Genomic DNA, 15,422 nt, shown 5'->3' on the forward strand with positions numbered 1-15,422 from the left:
CCCAATACCAGCCCCTGTGAGCTCGGTAAGGCAAATGTGCCATAAGTATAGTAAAGGAGGCAGAATGTGCTAGAAGTTGGGCTGAGGCCAGAGCGCAGAGCTGGCGGAGGGTCAGTGCAGCCCAGCTGAGCTCCCAAGGGGCCTGGATTTCAGTCAAGGGAGGGGTGGGAGGAACAAGGTGATGCCAGCGCCCTCTCTGCTCTCTGTTCTCTAGTCCATGTCACGTGGTCCTCTTTCTCACCAGTCCGGGGGGGCGGGTCCCCAAGTCACAATTCCTTCAGATGACCCCTTTACAGAGGGGCATGGTGGCTGGTCCTATCTCCTGCCTCTTGTCACCCCTCACTACCACCCCCTCCCTTATATCCTGATCGTGCGGTTAAACATCCTCGCAGTTCTCAGCAAGCTCAGCTCCTCTGAGTTTACAAATAGGCCTCTGAGGAAGATTCCACTCAGACAAAAAAGTTTTGCTTCTTTTAAAATGCTCTGCACATGGATGAGACGCGTGTCCTCTGGGTGTCTTTAGGCTCCGGACCACAAGGGTGAGGGGTCCCGGCCCCAGCCCCTGTTCTCCTCTGCTGTCACTGGGGCTCTTTCTTGCCTCCCTCTATTCTGAGATCATCTTTCCTCCACTCCCCACCCCGCCTCATGCAGCGGATCCAGAAGACAGTGTTCCATAAAGAACTCAGACCCAGCAGCCCCCAGGATCCTGAGTCCAAGGCAATTAGTTGTTGGAGGGATACTCCTGGGGATCGGGTCTGGGGAAGAGCCCACCTGTGGTCGAGGAGATCTTGGGGCCACAAAGAAGCCGGTTCACCATCATTGGTCTCATTATTATTATTGTTGTTGTTTGTCCTGTTTTATTCCTGCCCCTACGAAAAGTGGTCTTGGGTCTGTCATCTGGCCCGCAATAAGAGGGCTGAGCACAAGGGGGTAACGGGGGGTAAAACTTTGCCTGAAATTAACTCCTGATGCAGTCCCAGCAGACAGTGCAGTTAGCAGAGTCCTAGGAAGAGAAGGACCCCATGCCCCTGCCCCTAGACTGCGTCCCGGAGAGAGAAGCCACAGGCCATGGCTGGTCAGGAGAGTGACACAGAACTAGAATCCGAAAACCTGGCTTCCCCCACCCTGCACACTATAGTTTGGGCCTAGACAAGCTTGCTCAGAAGGGTCTGGGGGTAGGGAGACCCTAAGCTCCCCATCCCTCATCTTTTTCAGCATTTAGGCTGTGGGGTGCTCGGGGTGGTTCAGGGTGCTCCCTTCTAATGGAGGAGCCAGGACTGACAGACCCACACAGCAGTCAACTGGAACAACCCCATCACAACGGGCTGCCCTACGGTCCGTAAGAGCAAGAGGAATCGGAGCAAGAGAGAGAGCCCGGTGGGCAGCTGTTCTTGGGGAAGGTCTCTTGGAGGCGGGGCTCATCCCAAGGACACCCTCAGCTACCCTGCTGGGGTCTCTCTCACCAGGAACTTCTCTCACCCCTCACATGTGGTCTGCAGTAGCCAGGTCCTTCTCTCAGACTCAGTTTCCCCTTCTGGCCTGGACAGGGCAGGACCAGAATTCTCTGAGGGCCCTTCCAGTGTGACAGGGTGGTGCACAGAACACGCAGACTCAGATTAAGGTACAAAGAGACAGACTTTAATCTGGGCTCTTTCATGCTATGGTTCCATCCAGAAGAGGGGACAGGGTTCACCTTTGTCCTTGGAGGGCCTCCACTGGACTCCAGCAGCTGGAGGTTGGGGTAGCAAACGCTGAGGCTGGAGGTCTCCAAATGGTCCAGGCAGGAATCAGGACTCTTGGGGCCCTCCCTTCCAGTTTCTTTGTAAATATCTGACGGCCTTCTTCACCCTCTTGTCCTTGGGGTCGGAACAGATGGACTTGCCTTGGACAGTTATAAACCTGCAGGAGAGGGAGAAACCTGTCAGCAGGTGTCAGGGCAACAAGGCCTTCCAGTGCCCTGGGATCAGCCTTGCTCTGCACTGAGCAGGCCCCAAGGGAAGCGAGAACTTGCCCAAAGTCATGGAGCTCCTCAGTGGCAGATCTGGCACGTCAGGCTCTGTTCTCAGTGATTCCTGACTCCCAAGTCCCTGCCGGTCCCCCAGGGAGCCAGGTCTGCAGGACATCCTGCCTCAGCAGCCTCACTTCAGCTGGCCTGTTCCCACCTAAAGCCTGGGAACCGGGGGTGCCCAGGAGGGGCCCGGCTCAAGTCCAAGCCTGGGAAGTGACCATGCTGGCCTCTGACTGCCTGTGTGCTATAGGGCTGCCCTGTCTCTTAGGGGCTTCAGTTTCCCCATAATTTGGTGAAGAGGTTTAACCTCACAAGCCTGGGGCCTTTTGGGTCTCACAGTGTGGGGTGCAGAAGCTGCCATAGGGAGCAGGGTCAGGGTGGGAAGCAGGCGATGAAGGCCCCCTCTGTCCTTTCCACAGTGGTCCTCCTGGAAGCTATAGGGTCTGCCCCAGACTCAGCTCCTAGGAGCAAGGATGGGGGAAGGGGAGGGGGCCAGGGCACACTTACACGATGGCATCCTTGGGACACTCCCCTGAGGTCTTGTACCACCTTGTCAGCCTGCTGATAGGAATGGCTCCTTTGAAGTACTCTAGGCAGCACTCCCGGCCCACGTTGGTGCCTCGAGCTGTGGAGAAGGGAGGCGGGAGCAGGGGTGTCCAAGAGCGTCTGTGAAGGGGGGAGGTCTGTGGCCTCCCCTGTGGAGGGGAGTCCAAGTGTGCATGTCTGTGTGCGCGTCTGTGCTGATCTGTGTGCGCATGTGGTGTCAGAGTAGGTCCGTGTGTGTGTGTGTGTGTGTGAGCCTCCTGGGGACGAGGTGTCTTGTGAGTGTCAGTATATGTACATTTGTGCACGTAAGGTCTCTGTGCTTTGGGGATCCCTGTGGGCTTGTATGTCTCTCTGTGCTTACATCTGTGTGTGTTTGGGAGGGTTTGTGTGCACACGTCTATGGGTGTGTGTGTGAATGTGTGCCTTTGCATGTTTGTGTCTGTGTGTCACCTGTGTGAGCACACATTTGTGTGTATGAGGTCTTTCTGTGTGCTCGGGGGCAGAGGACATGAGTGTATGTGTGTGCACAAATGTTTCTGTGTGTTTGGGGGATCTGTGTATATATATTGGTGTGCATCTATGTGTGTCTCTGTGTGTGTGCATCTGTGTGTGCACACACTCAAATCCCAGCCCAGAACCATCCAAGAATCTCCCCTGGGACAAGCTCTGGGCTGAGCCTCTGCCTACCAGAGCTCATTCAGCCCTCACAGTGCACCCGGAGACAGGCACTGTCACTACTCCCATTTTACAGATGATTACGTGGAAGCCCAGGGTGCAAAGACACTTTCCTGGGCCCTGGCTTCCTTCTCTTGGTACAAGAAAAAGCATCCAACATTTGCAAATCGGCCAATAGGTGATATGTGGCTTTAATTAATGCCATGCTGGAGTGTTTTCTAGAAGCCCCCAGCAGCCTCCGGCCGTCTCGGGGGTATAACTGGGTTGGACCCACTCACGGAGCTGCCCCGGCCGCGCACAGAAGCGAGAGCCACCGGTCAGGGCCACGGCCCCGTGGCCTGCAGGGCCTGGCCCGCTGTGGCTGTGCTCACACGGGGCTAATGCCGGCCTTTCCCTTCCGGCCACGCGTGGGCCGCTCGCTCTTCGTGGGGTCCGGGAGCCAGCGCTCCTGCCTTCCTGCTAATTCCCTCAGTGTGGAGAAAGAGCCGTGAATAAAACAGACACGCTCACCGATGCTTCTGAAAATAGGTCGTTTTCCATGGTCAAAACACAACCAAGATCACTGCCTCTCACCTGCCGCAGCCAGAGCGGGCCTTCACTCTGCTCTGAGTGGAGCCGATCCCCAAACTCTGGGGTGGCATCCTCCTCCTCCTCCCCCTCCTCCTCCTCATCCTTTCCCTTTGAATGCCTCCCTCAGAATCCTACTACTTCCAGCCTCCTCCGTCCCTGGAGCAAGAGCTGGGCCGTAACTCCTGCACGAGTAGTGGGCATTGCGGCCGCAATCTTGGCACCCTCACCACTCTGTCCCAGTGTCCCTTCCTCTGGCCACGTCTCCTCTGCTCTTACCTGCATGGGTGACCTGCAGAGAAGCCCCCAGGAGGAGCATGACCAGGAGCAGCATCTTCAAGGGAATCATGGTGCCAGGAGCCCTGGAGACTGCGAGTGTGTGTCCTTCTGCACGGGGGGAGGCAAGGATGGCAGCCACGCATGGAGGTGACCTATTTAACCTCTTCGGGGATTTTGCCCCACCTCCTGTCACCCCCCCACACACACACACCCCCACACACACATCCTTCCCTACACCAGTGGAGTCTGAAGATTTGAGATGATTCAGCACAAGTCCAGTCTTGGAATGTTTGTGGCTTTCCAGAGAATGGGCACTTAATTTAGGGACAGAGGTCGGGTATGTGTTTCTGGGGGCCGTGGCAGTGACACACTTCTCCTTTCACGGGGACATTTCTTGGTTCCTCTATTAGCAGAACTGAAAAGCCTCTATCCTAAATCAGGTTGGCCTCTGCTCTGAGGCTGGTGAGCCTCCTTCATGCATGATGTCTGTGGGGGGGGGGGGGGGGGAAGGGGGGGACAGCCAGGTAGGAGCCAAGAGGAGCTGCCTAGCCTGGGCCTGGAGAAGCTTTTGGGCTCTGGGAGGGCTTCCTGGAGGGAGGGGTCAGCAGGCTGCACAGCCACAGGGATGTCTTTACAGGGGGGGACCCCAGCTCCACTCATTCTGAGAAAGGTCTGGAGCCCAGATGCCTTTAGTTGTGGGTGCTTCCCCAGGCTGGGCCCCGAACCACAGATTTTAATCACCATTTAGTCCAAACTGATACCTCTGTAGATTGGGAAGCCCAGCACCCCAACATGGGGCCCCTCCTCCAGGGCTGCTAATCAGAATGCAAGGATCTCTGAGGGCCTGGTCTGCAGTGGACATGTGGTCAGGGTCCAACGTGAACCATGCCCTAAGCAGACTTTCCATGTACTCCATGGGCCACAGCATCCCTGCATCAGGCCACTCCCCTGGCCACCAGAGAAAATGGCCAGTTGTCTGTTGAGAGCTCCCCTGGGCCAGGTGGCGGGAGTCCCTTCACCAGGAGCAGAGTCTCATGCCTGCTTCCAGGGGGCAGCATCTCAGCAGGGTGCCCTGGACCCTGGTTCTGACAGGTGGGACCTGGGTCTGGCTCGTCTCTGTTCCCAAGTGTCCCCCGAGGAGCAGCTCAGATGACACTTGGCTCTACAATATGGGGTGCACGTGGCCTTCTCACTTCAGCTGGCTCTGTGTTAACATGGAGTCATTGTCACATCTTTATCAGCAGGGATGGTAACCACAGCATGTACTGTCTGTGGAAATCCAACCCCAGGGGTGTGCTCAGACGGTCACCTTGCGAGTCCTCACCGGACACCTGGAAGAGGAAGCCATACATTGGACGGGGTCGTGGGAGGATGAGGCCAATGCTTCTCATCCTCCAGAGCCACCTTGGCAGGCTGGGGCTGCTTCGCCTCCTGGTCCATGGCAAGACCTCCCTTGGGCAGGATCGTCTGTCACTGTCTTGCCATGTGACTTTGGGCAGCTCGCAGAACCTCCCTGGGCCTTATGTCATCACCTGTAGAGGGATGTTTGGACTGTCCCAGGGGACCCCACCAAAATGGCAGATCTGAGAAAGCTGGGGTCCTCCCAGTGGATCTCACACTAGCATTTCTCTACTTCTCTTAGGGTTACATCACCCACTCTTCATGCCACAGCTGGGGGTTTCTCTGCCCCCAGACTGGCTGGGCCATCCTTCCTGTCTCTGGGACAGGTTTCCATTTGCATGTGTAGCAGAGAAGATTAGAGGGGGGGGGGGGTCTTCCTGCCTGTACTCATCTTTGGCAGAAGCTTCCTGCACAAAGTGGGAACAGCCTCCATCCCACACAGAGGAGCATCCAGGAGTCCCCACCCTGTGGAGTCGGAGGAGGATAGGTTGGGCTGGGGAAGGGGTGCTGGTGGCCTCCATGAGCCTAGGAGAGGGCCACTCTGGCCTGCGGAAGAGTCTTGGGCCAGGAGGAATGCAAACATCCCAAGATGCTTGGGGAGGGCCTGGGTCCCAGGAGGGCCAGAGGATGTCTCTGCTGATGCTACTTCTCATGAGTAGTGTCTCTTGACCCTCTCTGTCCTCCATGCCCTCCACCCAGTGGCTTCTCCACCTGCCACAGGGGCCACAGAATGCCCTTCTGTGTTGGACAGGAAGGGACTGTGGTGCTGATGATTAGCAACTTTATTACCAGCGAGGCCGCCCAGTCCCACCGCTGGGGAAACTCCCTGAGCAGGGTTTGAGTCCCCCTTGTTCTGCCACAGACTCAGAATGTTTCTCCAGAATGACCCAAATTCCCCTGTCACTTCTAGGGAATTGGTTGTGACAGCAGGAAAAGAAGATTCTGGACAAGCTCCGGGCTGGTGCCAGATCCCTGGCAAGGGAGGGAACAGAGCAGCAAACATACCAGTGCGCACCTGCTGTGCGTCAGGTGTTGTACCGGGGCTGTGGCTGCAGGGGCACGGGACCTGGCCCCAACACAGGGATGTGCACGTGAGATAAAGGGCTGTTGGGCCCAGAGCAGAGAGAGGTTGCTTCTGGCTGAGAGATCGTGGAAAGCTTCGTGGAGGCAGTGGTCAGGAACCTGGGCCTTGAGGCTGGGAGGATTCACACCAAGAGAAGGAGGGGCGAGCACTTCACAGGAGACAAGTGTTTAGCACGAGTGGAAAGGAGGGAATGTGCAGAGATAAATGAGAGAAGCAGCACAGAACTCTGGTGGGAGACATGGTCCTGATGCGACATTGGGACAGTGAGCTCTGTGAGGGCAGGGGCACATCCACTGTGTGTGCCCCCAGCGCCTGCACACAGTGGGGCTTTCAATGGGGCTTGAGGGAGACAGAGGGGACTGAACGAAGGACAAGGAGGTGAGCCGGAGCCAGGGCCTGGGGAGAAACCGTGGAGTGCAGAGCCCGCCTCTCCACCTCCTTTGGAGGCAGCACAGACCAGGGACATTTTTGAGGTGGTTTCCTTGCCAGGGGTTAACTGCCTTATTCCTCCTCAGTTTTCCCAGCTATGAAATGGATTCCAGGGGACCTTCCAGATGAGATGTCCTGGAGTCTGGGACGATGCTAAGGGTCTCGAGAGACCTTTGTGGTGCTATGCAGACCCTAGGGCTCAGAGATCGGGCAGGGGAATCAAGAATGCTCCCTGGAGGAGGCAGCAGTGAGGCAGAGTTCTATGGAGGGTGACAGGGAAAAGGCGCTGGAGGAAGGGCAAGGTCACAGGCAGGCAACAGGCCAGATTCAGGCCCAGTAGGACAACAGAGTTAAAGGAGCATTGGACCTGAGTGGGAGGAAGAGGACCGAGTCACTGCCTGTCTCAACACCTCTGACTCAAGCTGGCCAGACATGCCGCCTATGCACCTGCTACCCTTCCTGCCCCGGCCCCGAGACCACAATCACAGGGAGTCCCTTGGGGACTAGAAAGGATCAGTATTTCCCCCACTATAGCTTGCAGGGGCTGCACCAGCTAGATTCTGGGTACGGCTGGGGCAGAACCAGGGATGCTGTTGTCACAACCCCCAAGAACTTAGCCCCAGGCCATTGAGCGGGGGTCAGGTTGCTAGGATGGAGGCTCTTTATCATCTTCAAACTGCACATGACAGTTATCACTGAGATGGCAACCCATGTCAGCTGAGGCTCCAGGAGGAACAATGACTTGCCTGGAGCATTCCAGTAAGGATGTTATCCATTGAGGTCTGTCCTCTGACAGCTGAAGCTAGATTTGCCTTGTCCTGCCCATGGTGGTTGAGATGCAAAGGTCCCAAATGTTATCCCCATCCCCTAATCCCAGAATACATCCCACTCCCTTGTCACAAGGGCCTGATGTGCTTACTGATGAGTCAATCTATCCTGACAGGTCATTGGTCTGCTTGATTCCTTGGGGCAGTGACACAGGGGCATCCTTACCCTGGCTTTCCCTCCCCTCCCTTGGTTAAGACCTGTTCAGTAGGCCACCTGGATGTGTCTTGAATCAATCCCCTCGTCGCCATCCACATGGATACCTCCTCCATCTCCCTGCTGGACCACAGCCCCATACTCATCTCCCAGCTCCTAGGCTTGCCCCTCCTCTCTAAAGCCCAGAGATCTGTCCAAAACACAAATCTGAGCAAGGCTCTCCCCTCTCAAAAATCCCTCCATACCTCCCCATTGCCCTTAGGATGAAGTCCAGATTCTCATTGACAACTCCAGCCTCAACTTCTGCCCCCAGCCCCACCATCTATCCCATTACTTTGTTCTAGCCACATGGACCTGCTTTCAGTTCCTTGAAAATACCAGGCTCTTTTTACAGGCTCTTCCCCCTGTCTAGAACTCTCTCTCCTGCTCCTCCACACCCCACTTCCTTCCACTCCTACCCTCCTCAGATTACAGCTTAAACCCTCACTTCCTTCCTTCAGCCCCCATATTCCTCTTTGTCTTCACAGGTCCCTGGCTTCCCTATCATGCTCTTGTCATATAACATGGTAATCACTGGTTTGTTTGCCAGTTCTTACATAGAAGACTATGAACTCCTTGAAAACAGGATCTCTTCTGTGTTCCAACTTGCAGCTCCAGGAATTAGCACCCAATAGGTGCTCAATAAAATGTTTGTTGAATGGGTTAGAGGTGGATGGTTGGATGGATGGATGGGTGAACGAATGAATGGATGACAGATGAAGGATGGGTAAGTGGATAGATGGATAGATGGATGGATGGATGGATGGATGGATGGATGGATGGATAAGTGGATGGGTGGATGGCTGGGCAGGTGAATGGATGAATGAATAGATGGGTGGATGGATGGATGAATAGATGGATGGATGGATGGATGGATGGATGGATGGATAGGTGGGTGGATGGATGATAAATAGGTTGGTGAATGAATGGATAGATGGACACTTACATATTTCTGAACTACAGCTTAGACACAGTTTACATTCTATCTCAGGGGCTCCTTCACTCTAGAACAAATTATTTCTGGTTCAGTGTGCCCCACCAGTTCATGAGACACACCTACATTCCCCTGTCATGAATGAGGCAGAAAAATCCAACCAAGGCACTCATTAACTCTTTTCCTATCTAGTTACTACTTCCTTGTGGGTTGTGGCCATTTCCTGCCTTCTGTCAAACCTAAATTTTTTGACTGTGGCTTTGCTCTCTTTCCTTCATAGGAGGGCTTCCTTCCCTTGGTTACACTTCTGTCTCCTGGCTCTTCGGGTTCTCTCTTTCCATGGTCCCCTCCCCTCCACTGACGACATGCTCTAGGGTATCTGCTTCTATAAAACCTCTCCTTGACCCCCAACACACTGCTCTCCTATTTCTCCTTTCATTCATGACCAAACTTCTCCACCTCCCACTACCATTTCCTCTCTGCTCACGTGTGATTTAATTCTTAGTACCATGGCCCTGACGCTCAGGGGAAGCCACTTTGTCTGGGCCTCTCAACACCCATAGCCACTCTCTGAACTTCCCATCCCCTCACAAAGGCACAGTGTGGGGCAGTGGTTACCCATATAAGCTCTGGAAGCATTTTCTACAGCCCTGGATCCCAGTCCCTCTTCCACCTGTTCCTGACTGTTACCAAGAACAAATCCATGAGTTTCACTGTCCTCATCTGAAAAATGGGCCTGTTGATAAATGCTCCCTCACCGTATTGCCAGGAAAATGAACTGAGATGATAAGTGTAAACTTCCTGGTCTCCAGCTGGTTTGATGAATCTCCTTGTCACCACTAGCAATCATTTCCCTTCATGACGTTCCTCCCCGTTGCAGTTCAGGATAGGGTTCTTCCCTGAGCCCTCTGGGCTCCTCTTCTCAGGAACATTTCTGAGCTCTCAGCCCAGGCTTGGTGGGGTTCTCAGCAATCACATCTATTAGTTTACTCTGTTCACACAACAACCCGAGGAGGTAACAACTATTATTACATTTTACAGATAAGGACATCGGGGACCAACCACAGTGGTTAAGAAACTGGTCCCAGGGTCCAAAGGGCCAGCAAGTGGCAGAAGCACACCTGGGGCTCTGTCCTGGGTTTTTTTTTTTGTTTCAAGCAACCCTCTTTCTCTCCTTGAGTTTATTCACTCAGGACTGACCTAGAGACGGATGCTTCTGCTTCCGAAATCTCTGTCTCCAGCCCCAATCTGTTTCTTTTTTTTTTTTTTAAGGTTTTATTTATTTATTCATGACACACACACACACACACACACACACACACACAGAGGGAGAAGCAGGTCCATGCAGGGAGCCTGATGTGGGACTCAATCCCGGGACCCAGAGGATCAGGACCTGAGCTGAAGGCAGACACTCAAACACTAAGCCACTCAGGTGTCCCCTAACCAGTTTCTGATCCAAGACACCCCCGTTGGACTCCACCCCATCCTCTGGCCTCCTCTTGCCTGCACTGCGAGATGCCTTAACACACTCTGTCTTGTAGCCTAGCCCCCCCTGGGCTGCGAGCTCCTGCAAAACAGAAATCTGTGCCTTTGTGGTTCACTAAGTCCAAAAACAAGAAAGGCAAGGCCAAGTTCCTCTCAACCAACTCCCCTTCCCCCTTTTTTTTGTTGTTCAGTTGGCATCATTCTCTACCTCCCATCTGCCCCTCTGCCCCTCATTGAAATTGTGCCCTTGACTAATCTCTCACCTCCAGCTCCCGTGGTGTATCAGGCACAGACTCTGCCCAGCAATGTCTTCAGGGGGGTCAGCTTCCTGACTCTGTCCTCTCCTCCACTGGCTGGGAACCTGAATCCTTCACACCTGAACAGTATCCACAATTTCCAGGCCTATTTCCTCCTCTCTGGTCCTCCTGCACGCCCATGTCGAATGTGTCTTTCTCAAAGGCTCTGACCACCTATAGCCCTCAAGAACCATTAATGGCTCCCTGTTGCCTGCCACCTCCACTTAAAATTCTCCGGGCCAGTCTTTAAGCCCCATCATCCCTCCAGATCAGTCTCACCTTGAAGATTCCCGCTCAGTTTCTGTGGGGGTTGATAGGTGGGTGCCCTCACTAGGTGACTTGGTTTGCTGTGTCCTCCCCTTTTCTGGATTGCCCACTAACCTTAACCAAATTATATCCATTTTTCATATATGACATGCCATAAAAGATTAAACAGTAGGGTCCCTGGGGGAAATGAGAGGCCAGGAGCTAAGACTCCTTGTTTGGGTAACCCAGGTTTGAATTCAGCTCTATCATCGATGAGTTGTGAGACTTGGAGCAAGTGACATCTCTCCGAGCCTCAGTCTCCCCATCTGCGAAAGGAAAATAATAATAGTATATTAGAAGGTTTGGGTTCACATCGATCACCTTTGGGTCCATGTCTGGCCAATAGTACGGGTTCCTGACTTTAAATATCATCAATATGCCAAAGACTCCCAATTTTTTCTTGCAAGCTCCAGACTTGCATGTCAGCTGCCTACTGAGCACGCTGAGGGGCGTCGCAGACCCACTAGGTGCCAAGCTGACTTCCCGGTTCCCATCCTCCCCTGCACGGGCTCCTCCCCCGTTCTCCGCCAGCCCCTTCCTTCCCGTTACTTGGGCCAGAAACCTGGGCACCGTCCTGCCGCCTCTTCCTCTTAGCCCCTTCCTTGCCATCTGTCAGCCCTTCTCCGGCTCTGCCTTCGGGATGCCTCTGGAGCCCACCACCCCGCCCCTGGCTCCCTACACGGGCTCCTGGCGGGGTCCCTGCCTCCCCCTCGCCCGCGGAGCTCTGTTCTCAGCACAGCAGCCACTGGAGCCGAATCTCCGCCTCTGCGCACACCATCCCCTGGCTCTCCCCTACTTTTGGAGGAAAAGCCAAAGGCCCTAGGCCCCCCTGGAGCCTCCGCCCGGCTCACCCACTGTGCTCTTGCCGCGCTGGCCCCTCGCCGCACCTGCCCCGCGGCCAGCTCCCCTCCCTGAGGACGCTTCCACAGACTGTTCTCTCAGCCCAGAATGCTCTTTCCCCAGATACACGCATGACTCACTCCTTCACCTCCTTCAATCTTTGTTTAAATGTCACCTTTCAGTGAGGCCTACCCTATTTAAAACTGCAGCCCACCCCACCTCTTCCTCTGCTCTATTTTTCTCTCTCTTCTTTGTGCTGCAATACTCACCACCCCCCAGTAACTACACCGCCTGCTGTCTGTGGCCTCTCTCCCCCTGACATCTCTACTGGGACGTAAGCTCTATGGGACAGAGGCCCTGTCTCTTTTGTGCAATGAAGTATATCCCATGGCACAGGGGAGGCCCTCAATACATACTGGTTGTATTCAGTGAATGAATGGCTAAAGGGCTGGTATTGTTCTCGAACCCGAGTACATAAACACTTTTCATTTTGAGCCTCACTCTTACCCATGGACTTGTCTCAGTCTCCCTCCTGCCAGGGCCTCAGCTCCTACCCTGGGCCCTGCCTCACCCCTGTAAATCAATTACTTTCATTCACTGCTGGAGACCAATGCTCCCTTTCCAAGGAGTCTTTGCCCCTGGTTCCAAGTTATCTCGCAGGCAGGTCTTTGGCCTCCAGACAGCACTGGGACAATCCAGGGCTATGGTGCCAAGTGACCAAGTCAGGGCTCACCCCTCGTGGTGCCATGATGGATCCTTCCTTTACAAATGAGAAGTGTGCTGCAGCCTGCCCCAAACCTGGCAGGGCGGGGAGGAGCGAAGAAGGGGGTCAGGTTAGGTTAGGGGGAGGGTGGGAATCCTTCCTGACAAATAGGACCCTCACCTCTCCCAAGGAAAGTTTGTTGGGCACCAGGGTCAGCCGCAAGAGCCCAGCATCCGGGAAGAACGCACATCCAGGAAGGCACCTTTCCTAAGGAGCTTGGTGGACCGGGGCCTTTTGAAGTGCTGAAGCTCTGACTGCAAATAAACGAGCTGGGGACAGGCCAGGAGCATTTGGCCATATGTCACGTGGCACAATCCTATCCGGATCGCGGCTTACCCAGGGCAGCCCAGGGTGTGGAAAGGTGTGGTTGCTTTCTGAGCAAGGTCCAGACCTGGGAAGCAAGTGTCTCTGGATGAAAATGAGATCCTGCTTTCATTCGAGAGAGAAGCAGGTGCCTCTGCAGCCCTCTGGGCCCTGGGACTTGTCCTTCCCGAGGCAGGGACTTTCTCCTCAATCCCATCTGGTCCTCCCTTCTTGCTTCGCCTGGGCTTCTTACAGCTCTTGGGACTCATTCCTTTTCTTTTTTTCCCCAGTGAAACTAAAACTACCTAATCTAGCTCCAAAAATGAATTTGGTGTTTTTATTGGCATCAGGCTGACTCTATAGACTTCCTCAGGGAGCTGTCTTTCCTGATGGTCGATTTCCCCATCTACTCTTTGAGGTCTTTCTCATTCTCCTCCCCAAGCCAGCGCCTGGCTCTTCAGTCTGGAGCCCACAGTGGGCTACAGACGGGGGCATGGTGACGGGCTCTCTCCACGGTCTGAGGCTGGGTTCAGGAAGGACACGCTCCCAGGGGAGGTGGGGAAAAACAGAGGAGTGAGGTCAGAGAAGGAACTGAAGCCCAGCCCTGAAGTCAGGCAAGTCCCGCGGTGGGGGGCTTCCTCCTGCCGCCACAGGGGCTCTAGGGGTTAGAGGGGTGCCTAGGGGCTCAGTGGGTGGAACATCTGCCTTCGGCTCAAGTCAAGATCTCAGGGTCCTGGGATCGAGCCCTGAGTCAGGTTCCCTGCTTCTCCCTCTCCCTCTGCCCCATCGCCCCCGACTTGTGATCTCTTACTCTCCCCTCTCTCTCAAATAAAAAAATAAAATCTTTAAAAAAAGATAAGAGTGTCAGTTACTGAAAGCAGCTGAAGGGAGTGGGCTCTGGGCGGGTCACAAGAATGTACCCCCCACTGGGTTAAGAGGTAAATATTACCCTCATGGAGGTCCATGTGCTTCTCCTGATCCATCCCTTTACAGACTAAAAGAAACTCAATGGGGCATTAGTCCCAGGCATTTATCTTCCTAATGCACACATGCATGAATGTATGTGTCCTTGAACAATGTAGGGCATTGTTCATACATGTTCATAAACATATAAACATTGTTTATACATGTTAATAAGTTTTATATTAACATTATCATATAGTATGATAAGGCGTACTTGCACGCCTTGCAGTTTTGAACTTGAGAGTCATGCATGTTGGGAGGAGCCAGTGTATTTCTTATCACCATTTATGCAATTCCATCCAATGACTATACCATAGCATAGTTGACTAAAATAAACAAACTCTAATGTGGGACTGCCTGCTGGCTGAGGCACTTACTAGCTGTGTGGCTGTGGGTAAATTCCTCAGCCTCTCTGTGCCTTGGTGCTTCCAGATGAAAAATGGGGCTCATAGGAGTAGGACTTTAGAGTTAGAGTGGGGAGTAAATGAAAAAATTCATTCAAAGGCTCACAATGGGGATGCCTGGGTGGCTTTGGCCCAGGGCATGATCCCAAGGTCCTGGGATCCAGTCCCACGTCGGGCTCCCTGTATGGAGCCTGCTTCTCCCTCTGGCTGTGTCTCTGCCTCTCTCCCTCTCTGTGTGTCTCATGAATGAATAAATAAAATCTTAAAAAAAAAAACAAAAAACAAAGGCTCACAATGGTGTGTGGTGGGGACAGTGAACCGCACGAAGGGGAGGCTAGCGTCTTCTTCATCTCTGGCAATAATGGAAGGACTCTGTCTCCTCTTTCTCTCCTCCTTTCCATCAGGGACCCACTGCTGCTGCCCTTGACACCTTGGGAAGAGGACCACTGAGCTGTCTACCTGGCATCCCAGTGTGCATGTGGAAGGGACTCTAATTCCATCAATCTGATGATGGATGGTCATGACAATATGGAAAAGCTGGCAATGGCCGTACCCTGTTGAGACCCTGCCCACCCCGATGAGACCTGGGAGGGTGGTAGAGAGGAGAAAGGAAGACCTGGCAAGACATCTACATGGGCACAATCCCCCACAACTCAGAGACTCCAGGGATCCTGGGGTTGCTTGAAGCCTTGACCCAGCCCAGGCTACCCAGGGTCTTAGCTGAGCCTGGGGAGCCAATTTCATGACTAACATGTGATGGTGGAGGGTCAGAGGGGCTCCAAAGTGACTTGGATTTACAGTTGTCCCCTTTCAGTCTCTGAGATTCCTTTGAGGCAATTGAAAAAAAAATATATATATATATATATATATAATATTTTATATATATTCCCCCCCAAAAAAATATATATATTATATTTTTTTCCCCAAGAACTGCCCTGAAATGCAGCCCCTGACATAGATGGGTTGCTTTCTCTAAACCGGAAAAGCATGTGGCACAGGCACCAGATCAGAAAGAGCCAATGGGACACAGATGATGGTGAGTGCTGGCCCCTTTTCTCTTTCACTTCTTCCAAGACCTGTGGTAGTGACTGGTCCACGAAGGGGCACAAGACATATACA

The 15,422-nt window shown here is 53.7% G+C and overlaps 1 protein-coding gene across 1 annotated transcript; it reads right to left on the reverse strand.

The window, feature by feature from the left end:
* Window positions 1-1,616: 1,616 nt before the first annotated feature.
* Window positions 1,617-14,051, reverse strand: CCL17 (C-C motif chemokine ligand 17). The gene is made up of 4 exons (XM_026011805.2): window positions 11,004-14,051; window positions 4,076-4,183; window positions 2,516-2,633; window positions 1,617-1,899 (listed from the first exon to the last, which is right to left on the reverse strand). The coding sequence occupies exons 2-4, from the start codon at window positions 4,143-4,145 to the stop codon at window positions 1,788-1,790; spliced, it is 300 nt and encodes a 99-aa protein (XP_025867590.2). The 5' UTR covers window positions 4,146-4,183; window positions 11,004-14,051; the 3' UTR covers window positions 1,617-1,787.
* Window positions 14,052-15,422: the final 1,371 nt, after the last annotated feature.

Source organism: Vulpes vulpes, chromosome 2 (genome assembly GCF_048418805.1).
Source record: "Vulpes vulpes isolate BD-2025 chromosome 2, VulVul3, whole genome shotgun sequence".
Classification (NCBI taxonomy): domain Eukaryota; kingdom Metazoa; phylum Chordata; class Mammalia; order Carnivora; family Canidae; genus Vulpes; species Vulpes vulpes.

Coding starts and splice junctions, on each gene's coding strand:
- CCL17 (XM_026011805.2), bottom strand. CDS start 4,145: ATGATTCCCTTGAAGATGCTGCTCCTGGTCATGCTCCTCCTGGGGGCT. Junction 2,634..4,075: donor TCTGCAGGTCACCCATGCAG/GTAAGAGCAGAG, acceptor CCTTCTCCACAG/CTCGAGGCACCAACGTGGGC. Junction 1,900..2,515: donor TGTCCCAAGGATGCCATCGT/GTAAGTGTGCCC, acceptor CCTCTCCTGCAG/GTTTATAACTGTCCAAGGCA.